This window comes from Cydia pomonella, chromosome 16 (assembly GCF_033807575.1).
Source record: "Cydia pomonella isolate Wapato2018A chromosome 16, ilCydPomo1, whole genome shotgun sequence".
NCBI classification, from domain to species: domain Eukaryota; kingdom Metazoa; phylum Arthropoda; class Insecta; order Lepidoptera; family Tortricidae; genus Cydia; species Cydia pomonella.
Window position 1 is genome coordinate 12,570,275 of NC_084718.1, and position 17,267 is coordinate 12,587,541.

Here is a 17,267-nt window from a genome sequence, read left to right on the forward strand (position 1 = left end):
TTGCACCTAATCTAACCTAACCACTAGATATTAGAACCTACGTAGTATAAACAAAACGTGGAGATTATGTTATGGTTGAAATTCTATCATCCATACTTTTATTATATTTAAATAGTGAACTCCTTTTAAAACAACTTACTATTATCACAAACATCCTCTCTTTATAGTTAGCACCCACTTTACCTAAACGATTACAATCTGTGTATCGTTAAATCTTGGTTTTGCAACGGCAATTTACTACTTCCCGTGGCGCTTACAATGTACCATAAATAAATCTAAATTACGATAGATATCCATAGAATCATAATAATAATTCAATAGTTGTTTCAAAAGACGGCGCGCATAAACAAAAGACAAATTTAATACTAGGTATAATATGGTTATCGATCGAATTGTTATTCGCTAACAGCAAAATTCCTATTTTGTATTCATGCTATTGTATAATCGAATAGTCTTTTGTGATCATATTACATCTTATGTCTACGAGTCAGATAGTTCAACATATTTGGAGTGGGGTTTCCCTAGTTTCGGTACCAAAACCGTTCGCGAAGATCATCGAATGGCATCACGATTCTCGCATTTCGAACTAAATGCCATTTGTGAATTAGCAAGGATACAGCAAGATGAGGGGAAATCCGGCCATAAAACGCTAGACGAGTACAGAAACTGATTCAAACGCTGCTCTAAAACGATGAGGTCGATAAATTATCTTTTGTTTGTGACATGTTGAGAATTGCTAAGTAATTTATGTAACATATGTGATAAACATGATTTCGGTTGTTTCAGATAACGCGCCAAGCTTTTCGGGACATGTGATACATAGTGACATAGTGCGGCGGGGAAATCAGTCTGTGCTCCGACTATGCGAAGACGGCTGTATGCCTAGACGCCTCCAAACCTCTCACGGCATTATGCAACCGCGGCCGTAATAGCGCCTCGAACATACATTATATTGACTTAGCGAGTTGACATTTCGCGCTAATGCCGCATTACTGAGAATGGCGTTGGCGAATTTTACGCTGGCGTCGGTCGCAGCGGCGACGCCGGCCCTTGCCGATACGTCCCCAGTGCCTGGCCCCTTGAGGCTCGGTCTAGACGACCTTCTTTACTCTCCAAAGGACCACCAGCCAGACAGTGACCCTCTAGCACCTGGAAATGAGCCCTTCGCTCCACCAGTGAACCAACAGCAACGAAGGTCCAAAATCCGAAAACGTGCTGGCACCGCATACCTCCCTCCTCCCAACCAATTTACTCATTATCCACGCCACGAAGAAGTCCCACAAAACCCCTACGCAGGACAGCTTCATACCCAAATATATCAACAAAACAGTAGATTAGACATACAAATAGAAAACCAACGAGTGCAAGAACTGAATCCTCAGTACGATAACACGGGGCAGTATGTCCATGATCCGACAGGGGATTACGATTACGAGCAAAGGAGAATAAACCAGAAAAGTGGTCAGAGGCCGCTTTATAATCCAGGCTACTCGGATGCACCTTATCCACCAGCGACGACACCGAGTCCAACATCTAGTCGAAGGTTCGAGGGTCCCTCGAACCAGAATGTGAATAATTTCAACTTTGTTAATGGACCTATTTCAACTCCAGCGCCATTGCAACCTCGACAGCACATAAACCCTGGAACAAAAGGCGGCAGTGGCAGCAGCAGTGGTCAGACTCCCTCCGATCGTCCTCCCGGTTTCACTAAAGTGGAAACTGGAGGGTCTGGTGGCAAAACACAGCTGCACGCCGTTCTGGACTACGACGATGAATACTACGACGACGATACTGGATCAGGTAAAATAACAAATAGTTTATCTTAATCTTAAATAAACATAAAGTGGTCAGTCGCGGATAATTTATACGTCGAGTACTTTATATTGATCTAGATAACAGCTAGTACACGCGAATGATCGTGATCTACGAATAGTCTATTTAAACGTCTAGTAGACAGTAAAGTAGTGCCACGATCGGTCCAATTACTTCCACTATCAGTCGATGGCAGACGTGGCCTTCGGCAGCGGCCGAACAAAAGGAGAGCGTTAAACCGATCCAACTAATGCGAGTTATCTTACACTTGTCTTATTTTAATCGTGATTAACTTAACTTGAAACACGTCCGAATTATTTCAATAACGTGAGCTTCCATTATTTTACGAATGTAAAATTTGAAAAATGTTTTTTTGTCAAAATCCGTCAGTAAACTAACCAGACTAAAACAAAGGACTATTATACATTTAAAGGGTTTTAATATCCACTGTGAAGTAAGAAGAGAACAAACCTAAACTACCTGGAGAGTGTTAATATTTCATCTATAAATATTTAATTTTTTAATTGTGACTGACATATGTATGTACAATTTATACCTACAGAGTGGACGAAGGATTCTAGCGACAAATGCAATTTATTAAAACCCCCGCAAATACTATTGTCGGGATCATGATCATACATTTCAATTTAAATAATTTAATCTTACCATAGTCTCTTTATACCTGATACGAGATAAATATAATTTAACTTATTTTTAATTTAAAAATCTGAATAAATAATACTCCAATCGTGCCTCCTCCATTCGTGCTTAATCTTTTTAAATCAATTAGATTGTTGAGTCAAAGGATACCCTAGATTTTTAAAGTTGGCCTCGCTAAAACCTTCCACGACTTCAACAACCTCTTACACGAATGCCAAAACTATTAGATCAGATGAATCTGGATCTTAGAGCAATTAAAAGGACGATTCTGCCAGATATAGCGGAAACGTCGTGACAAAAATCACCCATAAAGATTGCAATCAGTTGCAAACAACTTAATTGAAATTTTCATGGTTACATGACTAGAGTGCGTTAGAATAGTGACAATAGACGTCGTCACATTATCTATAGCATTTTTTTAAATGTTTTATAAATGCAACATCTTTTTCTAGAATAATGTGGAAAAACTAAATAAAGGTTATTGCAGCAAAGAAAAGTAGCAGTCGTAATGCCGAAAAGCACATTCTCATCTCAATTCCAATGTGCATGATCATGCGCATCGCCTGACCTTGGTTTCGCTTTCAAGCTCTTGCGCGCAGGTCGGGCACTCGGAATTGGGCCGCCTGATGTAACCTGTTGAGAGAAAGTATCATATGATGCTGCTTTAACCCTCGACAGAATTTTTTTGGAAAATGTATCAATTCCACCCTGACAATATTACTTAGTAACTATGACTTAAGTATTTACAGTCAGCATCAAAAGTAACGGAACAGCCTACGCGTCAAAATTATTTACCATTCTCTAACAGAGATATATATATATAGGATAATTAGACTGTATGAGATACTCTTGATCAGGAACTGTAGAGATTTAAAGTATTCGAGGGTGGTAGCTACTTTTAGTGTGTTGTTTCATCCGCTACTATTTGACGATTTATATTATCTTCATAAAAAAACACTTGATCATAAACAAGGACACTCTGGCCCATTCGCATCTAACAAAAATCCGATAAACTACGAATGATAAAATCGAAAAACAATAAATACATAAGTCCATTAGAGCGTTTCTTTAAAAATGCCACTTTCATTAATTTTGCATTTTTTTCATTTAGTTTTGTTGTGTTACCATTTCCGCATGCTTGGTATGGCGGTAACAAAAACGAAAGTTTCAAAAATGTATGGAAATTTTGGTGTACATAATATAATAAGGGTGAAAAAGACTCGCGATCCTGACTAGAAATAACACAAGTGGCAAAAAAGGCCAAATAAAAAAGTGGCAAAAAAAAACGCTTATTACCTACATAACGCTCATTCTTCCTTTATCCCGTTGTCAATTTTTTACACAACGATATCACTGTAACCTAGGCATTTTAAAGATCACCTCAATTCAGGTTCTTGAACAAGTTTAACATACAACAATGTTCGAGTTGCATCGTCCAACTTATTTATGTAACAGTGCAGGTTCATAAAGTTTCGAAACAAGAGACGCGTGTGAAAGGAGCTTTTTGTCGTGTAGCATTAAAACGTGCCCGACTGACAGGCTAACTTGTTTACGTCATAATGTATAAGGACACCGTTTATTTCGTAGGCACCTATACATGTACTTCTGTTGGTAAGTTGCGGCTATTCCTATAATCCTTCACCAATTTTTCTTACCATTGCACATGTAGGCAGGACTCGTGGAGTAGTAGCTGCGTAGTTTTCCACTCTTCCGATTCCCTAAAGTTTAGAACTGTCAAATAGTCTGGAAATGATAACATACTAAAATAAACATCACAACATAAATCCAATAACTAATAGCTACATATATATAGATCTGTTCTAATGCTGTAGGAATTTGTATGTGTAAATTAAGTTGGGCAATTTTTTTTTTATAATTTATTACATTTCTATAAATGAGAACCTGTAATTGGCTCTATAATTCTATTGTAAGTTCTAGATATATTTAGCGCTGTTGGTTTTCCATATACTAAAATAAAAAATTAAAAATAATAACAATTAGCTTGATTTATAGTGAGCAATGAGTGAGCCTGTCACACACCATTTAAGTGCTCACAGCAGCAATTTTGATACTCCTGAAAATTACTTTGAATCCAGATTTAGGGTCGTATAAGCGGTTATGAGTAATTAAGCTCCAATGTCCTTAACTTTAGGATACAGGAGATACTATGTTTTGTTTTCTGTCCTTGTAGAACCCATAAAGCGGTTAGTTCTGTAACATGATGAATCAAGTCAAAACTTTGTCCTATATACTTGACTTGCGGCGGTATCATGGTTCGATTTTTATCACTTGTCACTATGCCCGTCACTTTCGCGCTTACATACTTGTTAGAATGTGACAGGTATGGTGACAAAAGATAAAGAGCCGACCATCTTAGGCCTACAGGTTAATTTAATGTGTTAATTAAATCAATTTGACGACCGCTCTGGCCTAGTGGGTAATGACCCTGCCTATGAAGCTGATGGTCCCGGGTTCAAATCCTGGTAAGAGCATATATTTGTGTGATGAACACGGATATTTGTTTCTGAATCATGGGTGTTTTCTATGTATTTGAGTATTTATAATTATATATATTATATACATCGTAGTCTAGGTAACAACACAAGCCTTATTGAGCTTACTCTGGGACTTAGTCAATTTGTGTAATAATGTCCTATAATATTTATTTATTATTTATTTAATTACTAGGGTGTAATTCATTTATTTTAAACGAGATTTCACAGAATCAAACAGAATAAATAATCTTAAAAATAATAATATATACTAAAAATAAACTTAAAGGCCTTATAAATAAAAAACGTCCCTCAAATCACTGTCGATGGGCCGCGTTGCCACGTTAGATGGATTACTGGGGTGATTAAACCTAATACACTAATTTATTAAGATTCAATTAATTTGTCCTATATAACGTAATCCTTCATACGTTGTGTTAGGCTTCGATTCTTGATTTTTTTTTCTGTATTATTTCGGAAAATGAATGCATCCTTTTAAACATTTTTAGGCTTTAACACATTTTTTTTAATAAAACAAAATATTGACATGGATTCAGGGCCAAAATTTGTGAATTATAAAATCCAACACAAAACGCGCTTTTGATAAACCTTTGGGACGTGATAACAAGTAGGTATCATATATCACACACAAAATTACAATTCTAAAGTTGTAAATTCTAGTACGTACTTACTTATTACAGTCATCCGAGCAGCTTAAAACGGCGGTAATATTTCACAGCAATAAGTCCAAGTGGCGCGCATAAATATCTCAGACAGCTCTTTCAAATGCTGACCTTACACGGCGGTATCGGTACAATCGAATCGGATCAGATTTTAGAACACGGCTTGTTCTTAAACCTAGTAGTACTCATGGGCCTGCTCGCAGACCGTCAAGAGCAAGAGTCAGCTATCTGATATAAAGTACTTACTTTGTAAAATCTTCCTTCAGTTGATTCTTCCGCTCTGCAGGCAGGACCATGATTGTGTAGTAAAGGAATTTTGGGGTGGTGGTGTTCTAACCTACTCAATCTTTGAATATTTCTGATTTACATTGCCAACGTTAATTGGCTTCTACTCGGACACTGAAATTCACAGATTTCAGAAAATGTGTTGTTGGAGGTAAAATGCTGAGACATGTCTAAAGTTAGCAAATTTGTTACTTGCTCCTGTAGGTAGCATTATAATTAGGCAGAGACCTAATTTGTCACCTGGGTGATATAGAATTTAATTTTTCCCTCAAAATGGCTATTGGTTCATTAAATTATGTGTACGCCCATAAGTGAACATGTATGTATTCGTGGATATCATCTTTCGTCACAAATATGTTAAAAAGCTGACTTTATAACCATTAAATTGGCGATGCCCTTCGACGGTTATCTTGCCTGCCAACTAATATTCAAACAAGTTCAGCGTGTGAGACAGATAGACGACATGATCTTTACATAATAAATTAGAGATTTTTTATTGTGATTTAATTTTGTGAATACCTAAAGAACATCAGGTCCAAGAGAATCGAGACCAAAGTGCAAAAGTTACCCTTAAGTAAGTACCGCTGGAAAATAAATAGAAGTTTTTGATGGAGCTTATCAACGTTGTGTAGATATTATGCAATAGCTACCAATTAAATTATAGTTCGCGTTTATATAGGTATTTTGTCATATCTTATTCCTATAGTTCTTTAACTATTTTATTTTAAGTGTTCTGACCATTAAAATAATTGAAGCAGGATAACTTAATGTAAAGTATCCCACTTACATTGCAAAAACATGTGGTCAGGGCCTGCAAACCATTGTCATTCCATTAATGGGGGGATAAGATTAAGAGAAGTCAGTGAAGATTAGTGTACTGAAAAAAGGAAATTTAAACTTACGTATCAGAGTCAAAATCTTTATAATTAATAGAGTAGGTTAAAGTAGGTAAGGAATTAAAAGAAAAAAAAAACATGAATCAAATAAACAAACCAGAACCGAATGAAGTGTCTCTCGTTAATAGCACTCAAATGATGTTATAACTCATGTGGACCGTGGACCGTGTAAACTTAAACAGGCCGGTCTCCACACCCAGCACCAGTTCACGACTATAAGACGTATCTCAGCCATCGCCTACCTCAACCTTCCATTGGGAAAGTTCACGACAACAATACCTCTAAAAACATTTGGTTTTTATCACTTTTAAGCGCGCGTTTGTTTTATGCGATAAGGCGATAAAAGTAGCGTTAAATGTGATACGTTTGCCGCACACCGTTTTACATCAAATAATCTAATGACCATACATTGTTCTACGCGGTAAACATCCTTTTTCCTACATTCCGCGCTTTACTATGTTATACAAAGCATACACTTTTATCTGGGATCGCAATGGCTCTCCATCTTTCCGACAATAGCTAATGAGGCTGAAAGTTTTCCGATTTTCGCTAATGGGAGCTTTTGTTTTTTTTTTTGTTTACGTGTTGATCCTACGGTACGGGTACGAGTCCTAAGACATTTAGGAATTAAAATTATACGGTGTGTATTTTTTATATAATCTCAAACTTATATTAGACGTAGATTTTAGTGCTATAAAACAATTCTGAAAGATTTTTTTAGTTTAGTCTTCACTGCCAGAGCATACTTACTTTTTTTTTTCTATCGGCAATCTATTTCGTACATCATGATCACTTGTGACAGTTGTGATGACGCGTCATTAATGAGACGTTTTGAGTTAAAACAAAGTAGTGATACATTGCTTGCTGAATTATTTTGTATGAAAAATTAAAAATCGTCCATTTTTTATAAAACCTATGAAAGTGTGTTAATTACAGCCTAAACTAACTATCCTTTGATTATGTGGTCGTATCAAAAATACACGCTGTATAGCTACAGAACTCTTGAGGTCAAAATCTTAGCCATTTATTATATTGTATTAATCGAGTATCATATTTACTCATGTTCCGTTGATTGCGACCTCAGCATTATTTATAGTTACCTAGATATGTTAATTTATTAACAAACTCGAAGATTTGAGGATGCGGCATTGGCCAAAGTGAATCGTTATCGGAAGCAAGGCCGCTTGAATTCACAGTAGAATACTTGGGAAAACGGTAACCATTAGATATTTTGACGCTGATAATGAATATTTTCATTTTGGCATTGCGATTTCTTTGCTCCAGACGAATAAACTAGTTATAGATAGATTAGTTTTGAATGTAAGCAGACTGCTTCTTCGCTGACATTTACTGATCGAGTATAAAATAGAATGCACAAGGTTATTGACACGTACAACGTTTTAAAAACGCCTATGACCTGTAATACAAGCGGAAGGCTCTTTTCAACTTAATTTCCTTGACTTCCGCCTGTCGAATAGGTCTTCTTCTTCTTCGTCGTATAGTCATGGCTGACGTTCGTGATGACTTTGGCCAATTTTCAGTAACGCTATCCAAGTCGCACGATTTTGAGCTCGATACATAGCCCCCGTTGCGTATTATGGGGAAGTTTATAAGCTTATTGCTGATTCCAATTCCAAATTCTATGGAATTATAAATAAATATTCTATGGAATTAAAAATATTAGTTTACTACTAGGAATATACAATGAGAGAGAGACAGAAGTTAGACGGTCCTTAATTATCCCGCGAAACACATTTAGCTTTTTTAAGGATTATCGTCGTTTATAAGCTATAACATTTATTTTGTCATCTATGTCATTTTAACAGATGCCTTCCCCATTGTGTCCACTCAACGCATAATATACATACGTTTACTCCTCGTCTGTCTTGGCAGGTTACAGGCATTTATAAAACGGCCCCCAGGCATTTATAAATATGCAGTGACGTCTGTATGACTAGTACGTCTACGTACTAGTACGTACTTGTAATTTCATCTCGTTAGTATGCTCAGGAGTCTAATTATAGCCTAAAAGACTTCGCATTTAAATACACTGGAGATGCGATATTCTAAGTGATCTCAGGGCATTTGTTCATAGATGGAGAATATCTAGCTATGGTTCGAACTCGAACGCGTCACTTATAATACTTATATACTCTATCCACGTTAACGAGCTAGTATAACGGTCTCTCTTTTGCACTTTTGTATGCAGATGAAAAGGACAAAAAAAAGCAGTGGGCGTAAACAATGGTACCTCGCTGTCCGGCCCGGCTTACATGTCGTCGCTCGGAATATTTATTTTTATATTCCTTATGGTTATAATCATACATCGGGGTTTCTGGTGCGGGAATATTAAATAATTACCAAACTACGAGTATGAATTTAAAATTGGTAGTATATAAGCACTAAAACTGCTTAGAAATGTTAAAATAGTAGTTATCGGTTTTTAGTTATTAGCCTTTCTTTAGCTAATGTCCACCAAAAACCCCGATGTATGGTTAATATTTATATTTATTTTATATTATTTTTGGTTTATTTTAAAGGACCAACTTAATATTTATGATCAATAGTGAAATAACGAATTGGCGGACTTAAATTTAATGCTTAAGGCACCATAAGTATATCAATACTACGGAATTCAAAGTTACAAAACTAAAACTATTTATTGATCATAAATATATAAGTCCAGTAAACAAGTCGAGTCGCAAAGTAAGCAGAAGATAATCCAGTAAACAAGCCGAGTCACAGATCAATCGGGGAACAATAGAAAGGAGAACACTTTAACGCGTCCGCACCGTACAAAACATAGAGTTAACTGTCATGTAAACTCACCCGTTGCAATTGCATCGCCCTTATCGCTAACCAATCACATGCTGTCTGAGTTTTCTGGTACTAGCTCGTTAACGTGGATAGAGTATAGGTCCATCCCACACTAGTCAGCGCTATGGGAAAAGTGCGTCGCTGCGCAGTTGCACCAACGTTGCGTCTCTAGCAGCCATACATTTGACGCCGATGCTTGGGAGACGCTGGTGTCGGGTGGCGTTAAGCTGCATAATAATAATGAGTCGATACTTAATTACCATAGGTCATGTTTCTTCGTGTTTTAATTTATCGCCACTCGTTGCAAATATCCTACTTTCCGCACTTGTATCGTAAATAACTATTACAAACGTTTCTGTTAAAACAAACTAGGGTATCAAGGTTTCAAGACCGTGCAAATGCAACTGTTGTTAGTTGTTGTTGATTACTAAAAAACTTGATATTTTATTGTTCTATGTCATGGACAAGTGAATCATGCATGTTTCTGAAATCCCAGAGCATTTAAGGTCAATATTCTCGACTGTGTTAGGCAAACTTTACTTAGGGCCGGGCTGTGTTTGTTCTAGTGCGTATTAGAAGGAGGGCACAATGATCTTGAGATGGATGTAAGTAGGTACCTTATATTTGAAAATTCATATGAAACTAAAATACTCTTAAAAGGGATATAATATTGTCAGTGTCAGTAGGATATAACATTAATTTTAAGGGCCACCCCACATTAGCGTCTTTTGAGCGCTAGCGTCTAGTCAACGCTATGTAAAATGGCGTCGCTGCGCAGTTGCGCCAACGTTGCGTCGAGCAGCAGCCATAGAGTTGCCAGGGCGCCGACGCACGGGACACGCTAGTGTGGGGTGGCCTTAATAGAATAAATAGGATTATTTTTTTCCATCCAATTACAACGTACATATTTATAAACATCGAAAAACTACATGAAGCAATTTTCTCTAACTACTCCATTTACTAACCATGATCGTAAAAGTTTAGAGTCGTAGCTTGTTTCACATATTAATCAATGGAGTCTAAGCGAGGTAAAACCAATTATAGTAATGTTTATGTATGAACGCGTCAATCTCTTAATGTCTTCTTTAACGTTACCGACACTTGCTTAAGGCGAAGATATTATGCATGTAGCTGTGGCAATTATTAAATTTTATTTTACAAGTAAAATTAAAACAAGTTTTGTTAACAAAACTACAATATAATACGCAATATAACAGCGACAGCGCATGGTTTGACTTACAATGTAAGTAAAACTAAGATCGTGGTCTTTAAGGCGGGAAGTAAATGTCCTGTTTTTATACCACCTATCGTCCTTAAAAGTGTTGCACTAGAAAGAGTGACACATTTCAAATATTTGGGAAATTTGCTGACCGATGACTTGAAGGACGATTTAGATATGGAGAGGGAGCGCAGGGCATTGTCAGTTAGAGCGAACATGCTATCCCGCAGATTTGCTCGGTGTACAGATGAAGTCAAAATCACTCTCTTTAAGGCTTACTGTACATCACTGTAGATATACTCAGCGAGCTTATATATATATTATTTATAGAATGCCTTGCGCATTCAATACAATAATGATTTTAGGATGCTCTTGAGACTTCCGCGTTTTTGCAGCGCATCGTTCATGATCGCCGAGGCGCGCACGGACGGTTTTGATGCCGTGTGGCGCAAGAAAACAGCCTCACTGCTTGACAGAGTTCACGGGAGTAGCAACAGCATTCTAAACATGATAGCTAATAAGCTAGATTGTCCTCTGTCCTCTGGACAATGGGTGAGCGGACAAAGTCGCTATTGTTTATACTACTACTACTACTTAATGGCGCAGCGACCCAAAATGAGTCTTGGCCTCCGACACGAGTACACGCCACTTGTCTCGATCCTGCACCATCTCCCGCCAGTTATCGGCCTGGAGATTACTCAAGTCCGCTTCAACAGCATAAAAATAAAAAAATCATTAAAAAATTTATTAGGTTACGGTTGCTACTAACATAACTGATAAGTTATAACTAACATATTTGTGGACCATATGTTGTCTTTAATAAAGAAATTTTAATTTAATTTAATTTAATAAAATTAATACCTACATATCCCCATTGTCACTCCTACAAAAAAGACACTTCTAACAATACCTCGTCAACATTCGCATAGCTGTTTAGCACTTTTGGCAGTCGAGTTAAAATCGTAACATCATCGCTCGTCTCTCTTCTCATACGTTTTGTTTATTTCTTAATCTCTTGTCATTCTGTATTTGTCAGTCGTTCTTTAATCATGTTCACTCTTTGTCATTATATTGTTAATGTCTTGATTGTCGATGTCTCATTTTGCCAGTCTCTGATTTTTATTACAAAAAGTTGTAGGTAATTTCCGTATAGGAATATTTAGTTGAACTATCAATCAATCAATCTTGAGTTTTCTGTTAGACCAATTTTGTCCTGTGTGTATAAATTTAATTTTTCAGGAATAAATGCCTTTTTTTCAAATCCACCATGTCTAGTAGGTAGTAGTTGGGAAAAACAATGATGATACTACGCCCCATATTCCCCTTAACTGGCTACACGTAGAGAGATTAGTAGTTTTGTAACATTTGACCTGAATAGATGACGCGCCTAGCTCTCTGATGAAATTACCTTGTTTTTCTTGTAATGCCTATGACACGATCCACAAAGTACAAGATTTACATTTAAGAGGAGCAGGTATTTTATAAGTACCTACGTATATACCAGTATGTCCTTAGGAATTTTGACACCTTTTAATATCGAAACGTAGGATTTCTTAATAAAAAGACTTAAACTATATATCATATATTATTCAAATAAAATCATTTTTAAATAAAATGGTTTACATTTTCACTTAAATAGAACCATTCGAAATCGTTTGAATAGATGATGAAGTTCTGAGTCTTCTGAGGACAACTAAATTTTTTTTTTTTATTGGCAATCTATTCAAAGCGTTGATAGCCTAGCCGCTAGGCCCTAGCGGTAAGAGCGTGCGACTATCAATCCGGAGGTCGCGCGTTTGACCAATGAGTTTTTCGAAACTTACTTATATGTACGATATATTATTATTTGATATTTATCAGTCGCTTTTCGGTGGAGGAAAACATCGTGAGGAAACCGGACTAATCCCAATAAGGCCTAGTTTCCCCTCCGAGTTGGAAGCTCAGTTAGCAGTCGCTTTCGTAAAAACTAGTGCCTACGCCAATTCTTAGAATTAGTTGCCAAGCCGACCCCAGGCTCCCATGAGCTGTAATAAGTCAGGACAAACGCTAGGAAGAAGAAGATTGGCAATATATTCAACGCTCTAGGATTCCTCTACCTCTTTGAAAAAAAAATGGCCTAAAGTTAATTAGAATTGAAAATTAACCATAACAAATTGAACCGTAACGGACGGTGACAGTTTACGGTTCAATTTGTAATGGTTAATTTTCAATATTTTCAATTCTAGTTAACGTTCGGCCAACTCAACACTGCAGCACTGCTGCGCGTGCGCGCGATGGTTGAGAAAGTATACCTACTTATGTAGTTTTATACGAACAACCTAGGACTTGTATTTAGATCTGATATCCATCAGTCTACAGTGCAAATATTAGTTTAAAATGAAAGGAAGTACCTATTGTTTAATAAGCTTAAAGGAATGACCCACTTAACATTGACTTGGCTTGACTTTTTGACGTCATCGTAGTCTAGGCGAGGTCAAAAATTCCGAATTCTTAGGTGATTATGTGAAACTGTAGTAGTCGGACCAAGCTAACTCTGCACGGACAATAAATAAATAATAAATATAATAATAAATAAATATTATAGGACTTTATTACACAAATTGACTAAGTCCCACAGTAAGCTCAATAAGGCTTGTGTTGAGGGTACTTAGACAACGATATATATAATATATAAATATTTATAAATACTTAAATACATAGAAAACACCCATGACTCAGGAACAAATATCCATGCTCATCACATGAATATATGCCCTTACCAGGATTTGAACCCGGGACCATCAGCTTCGTAGGCAGGGTCACTACCCACTAGGCCAGACCGGTCGTCGACAATGTGCATTGACAAAGTGTATGTCGTCAAATTTCCATCAAAATATGTCATTTTTAATTGCACTTCCACGCTTGTTTTATCGGTGATAATGATAACTCTTTAGAAGAACTTCTTCGCTTAGACGGATTCGAGCTAGCTATAGCGGTAGATCTAAACCCCGTTCCTTACCTTCCCCATTTCTATGTATAGGTAGCATTTAAAAATTCTACCTATAGAAACGGGTCACTATGCATAGCAATTTCTAATATTATTGCTCTTGAATGTAGTTAAGTATAGTTTCGCAAATTAGGAGAAAACAATTCATATAAAAAAAATATTTTTTGTGAAAATCCACAGGACATACTGAATGAATTCATTAAATACGCAATCAAGAGATTTTAAATACCTAATACAGTGCTCACATTAGTGATATCCTAGACATTATGATTGTTTGAACTTATAAAAACATTTGATTGTTTGAGTTTTTTTATGTAAGCTCCACAACAAATATTTAAACAAGCGTGTGAAGTGTATTTCGATTGACCCTCGGTTTTTAAGAGGGGCAAAGAAGTCCGAGGTATCTTCAGTTTGCAAAAGCGCCCGCATACGATGCACGTTGCGTGCTCTGTGAATATATTCGCGAAAAAGTTTTTAGTGTAGTGTTTTTAAGTCGAGTCAATGAACTGCAGTTGCTTATCTGTGTGTGAGTAATTTCTACTGATTGGTGCTTAAGTACTACCGTCAGTTTAGTGGGTTAGACCTAAACCATACATTTTGTGCACAAATACTTTGAAAGAAAGCGAAAATATTACATAGCGATATGACGTGTTTAACCATTTCTTACAGACATCCCATAGATCTGACCAACATCCAATGCAATCAAATTTTAACGAACCAAGGAAGCGAACTTTATTGCCCACAGCACACATCGCTGTGATATCTTGCGCAAATATGATAGTGTCATACACTTTCGCGTTTGCCGTATGAAGAAAAGCTATGCAACATGCATATTTCAGCAAATTAGGCGAAGAATCTTGGACAAAGCGGCATTAGCATGACCGCTACTTTTACGTTTATTCATGCTGCATCATAATTCTTCGGGCACTTTTGTATCCAAGCTCTGCTTTCGACATTTTCTCCCCAAATTTGCACGGTTTTTGGCAATCATTTTTTTGAGACCATTACATATTATTTGTACTACTTGGCATTGAAACTCTAGAGGTCCATAGGGTCCCAGCGCGCACAAGGTTTTTACAGAAATCGCGAAGCGTCTGACTGACGACGTATCTGGTGACCGAAGAGCTGGCGGCTTTCTCGCACAACGTATCAGCATCGCGATACAACGAGGAAATGCCGCCAGCATCCTTGATACAATGCCTCCAGGGCCTATTATAAGGGCTTCCACGGAAGACCAGCGTCAAGGTATGCAAAAGGTACCTTGACACCAAGCTGAGTGGAAACCTTTTCAGTGACGTTTTAACCCGTTTTATGACATGTTATTGTTAATTTTTTGTTGTTCAAGCGTCCTGAATACATTTTATTCTATTCTATTCTATTTTAGATTTAAGCTAGTTATTTATTTAATTTAGTATTTGTACAGTTACTGAAATACATCTGTATTTATCTATTATGCACACTTTTTAGTAATAATTGAACGTTATGTTTTGTTTTCAGATTCGGGCCAGCCTGCTGTGACGCCGGTTCAAGGGCCGATTCTGCTCAGAAACGGATCAGTTCCTGTGGTTCCTCTCACCTCCTACCAGACTGTTAATAATGGATCGTTCTACCAAATACCAGTAAGTTACCAGTCAAACATTTTGGACTTCGATAATGTATTTAGAGTGCACATTAACATTAACAAAATACTTGTTCATGAATTCATTATGCGAAGTCAAATATTTTGAAACTCAAGTTTCAAGTCAAAACATTGTTCAAGTTATCAAAAATATTTCGGTTTTAAAGGATTAAATACGTTTTAAGCAAAGAATACAAACTTACAACGTCAGAAGTTTCGTTTACATATTAAGGTACGTAAGGTGAAACAGTTAACTTATTTCAGGGTAAAACAATTAACCCATTAAAAGCGTTACAAATAAGCCCGCTTGTATAGACAGAGATAGTACAGATATTTTGTATGTATCTACCGAAAGGGTGTACCCAAGAAAACAAGACATCGTCACCAAACACGGACAGTTATCCAGTGAAAACAACGGACGTACTAATGAGAATTGGCGGTTATGTACAGTCAGTTCAGCGAGAGGTGCCCCCCCGCATAGAATCAGTCTATATAGTCACCTCTCTCTGCATCTGACTGTACCTACATATGTTAATAGTATCAAAATGCTCTTGTTAAAACCAAGTTTCGGACCTGTCCTTGTCAAATTCTTGAAAAACCATTATATTTTAGAATTTTTACTACTCCCATGGAGGGATCCCATGCCATCATGATGGGAGCACTTACGTATGGGATGATGATGCATCCCTTGCGTACTCTCATGTCTGGTGTCCGGGTGTTTTACCATCAGGCGATTCATCTGCTCGCTTGCCTCATATATCATAAAAGAAAATCAATTTTAGATTTTTCCTGTTACGGTTGGTTTTTACATTTATTTATTAAAGTCTAAAATTAACAGTGTTATGTCAAATGCGGGTCAAACAAACCAAACCAGTGGTAAACAAATGCAAAGCAAATAATTGTATATCGTGTTGCACAAGTGAAAACATTACTCAATCTTCTTAATAAATATGTGCCTATTGCACTATGTATTGCAAGGCAGTATTCGAAAAATTCGCTTTACTTATAGTATACCTACCTATTTTAAATGGTAATTTGACGTAGATAACTAACATAACAAAAGCAACTACCATTTCTAATACTGTAAATAACTCAAAATCGCAAACCGAAGAAGCTGACCGACCCCTAAGCTGAATTTCTTACCTATGTTGAAATTATACCCAAAGAACCATGAACAGGCAACGTGGCCCAACTATATCTGCCCATAACGGGACAAAATCAGTAACAAATTATAAACCTATAGGGCTACCACCAGTTTGACACTGACATATTCGCTAACGCCTCCGTAAATTACTTGCTATGCATCTCGCTCGTACTCGCATATTAGTGCGAGCGAGATGTATAGGAAGTATATTAGTGAATATGTCAATTTGACGCTGCTAAGGCAGTCGTGGTAAGACCTATCATCAATCACTTGACCTATTGTAATAAATATATGTGTATGTTTTTGTTAAAATCTTCTTATATGTATTTATGTAGGTTTACAGTCTTAGTTAACTTGCTCATCTACTTAGATTACCGTAATGGAAATAACATAATTTGTCGAATTTCCTTCGTTCAAGCGTCATACAGACAACGAAAATTATAACGCAGTAACATTAATATGGTTATTAATACAGTAAGTACCTTTTTCCATTAGCTGTACCTGCCACAGCTTAGTCAACAACGAGGTGATAATTGCGTGAAGAAACCGCTCACATCGTGCGCGTGTCGGTAAACAGTCTAGTCCCGAGGTAGTGAGTTGACGAAATTTCGGTTTGTGCCTACTCGTAAATTTTCGCACAATTCGTGTTTCCCGA

At 36.9% G+C, this 17,267-nt stretch overlaps 2 protein-coding genes across 2 annotated transcripts in view; both read left to right on the forward strand.

The window, feature by feature from the left end:
* Positions 1–17,267, forward strand: part of LOC133526359 (NFU1 iron-sulfur cluster scaffold homolog, mitochondrial-like) — a 51,761-nt gene that overhangs the window by 11,988 nt on the left and 22,506 nt on the right. The window lies entirely within an intron of this gene.
* LOC133526355 (protein spaetzle 3) overlaps positions 1–17,267 on the forward strand; it is a 42,158-nt gene that overhangs the window by 9,273 nt on the left and 15,618 nt on the right. The window contains exons 2-3 of the mRNA XM_061862945.1: positions 787–1,800; positions 15,348–15,469. Coding sequence (XP_061718929.1) covers positions 999–1,800; positions 15,348–15,469 — 924 coding nt within the window. The 5' untranslated portion in view covers positions 787–998. The remainder of the gene's footprint in view (positions 1–786; positions 1,801–15,347; positions 15,470–17,267) is intronic.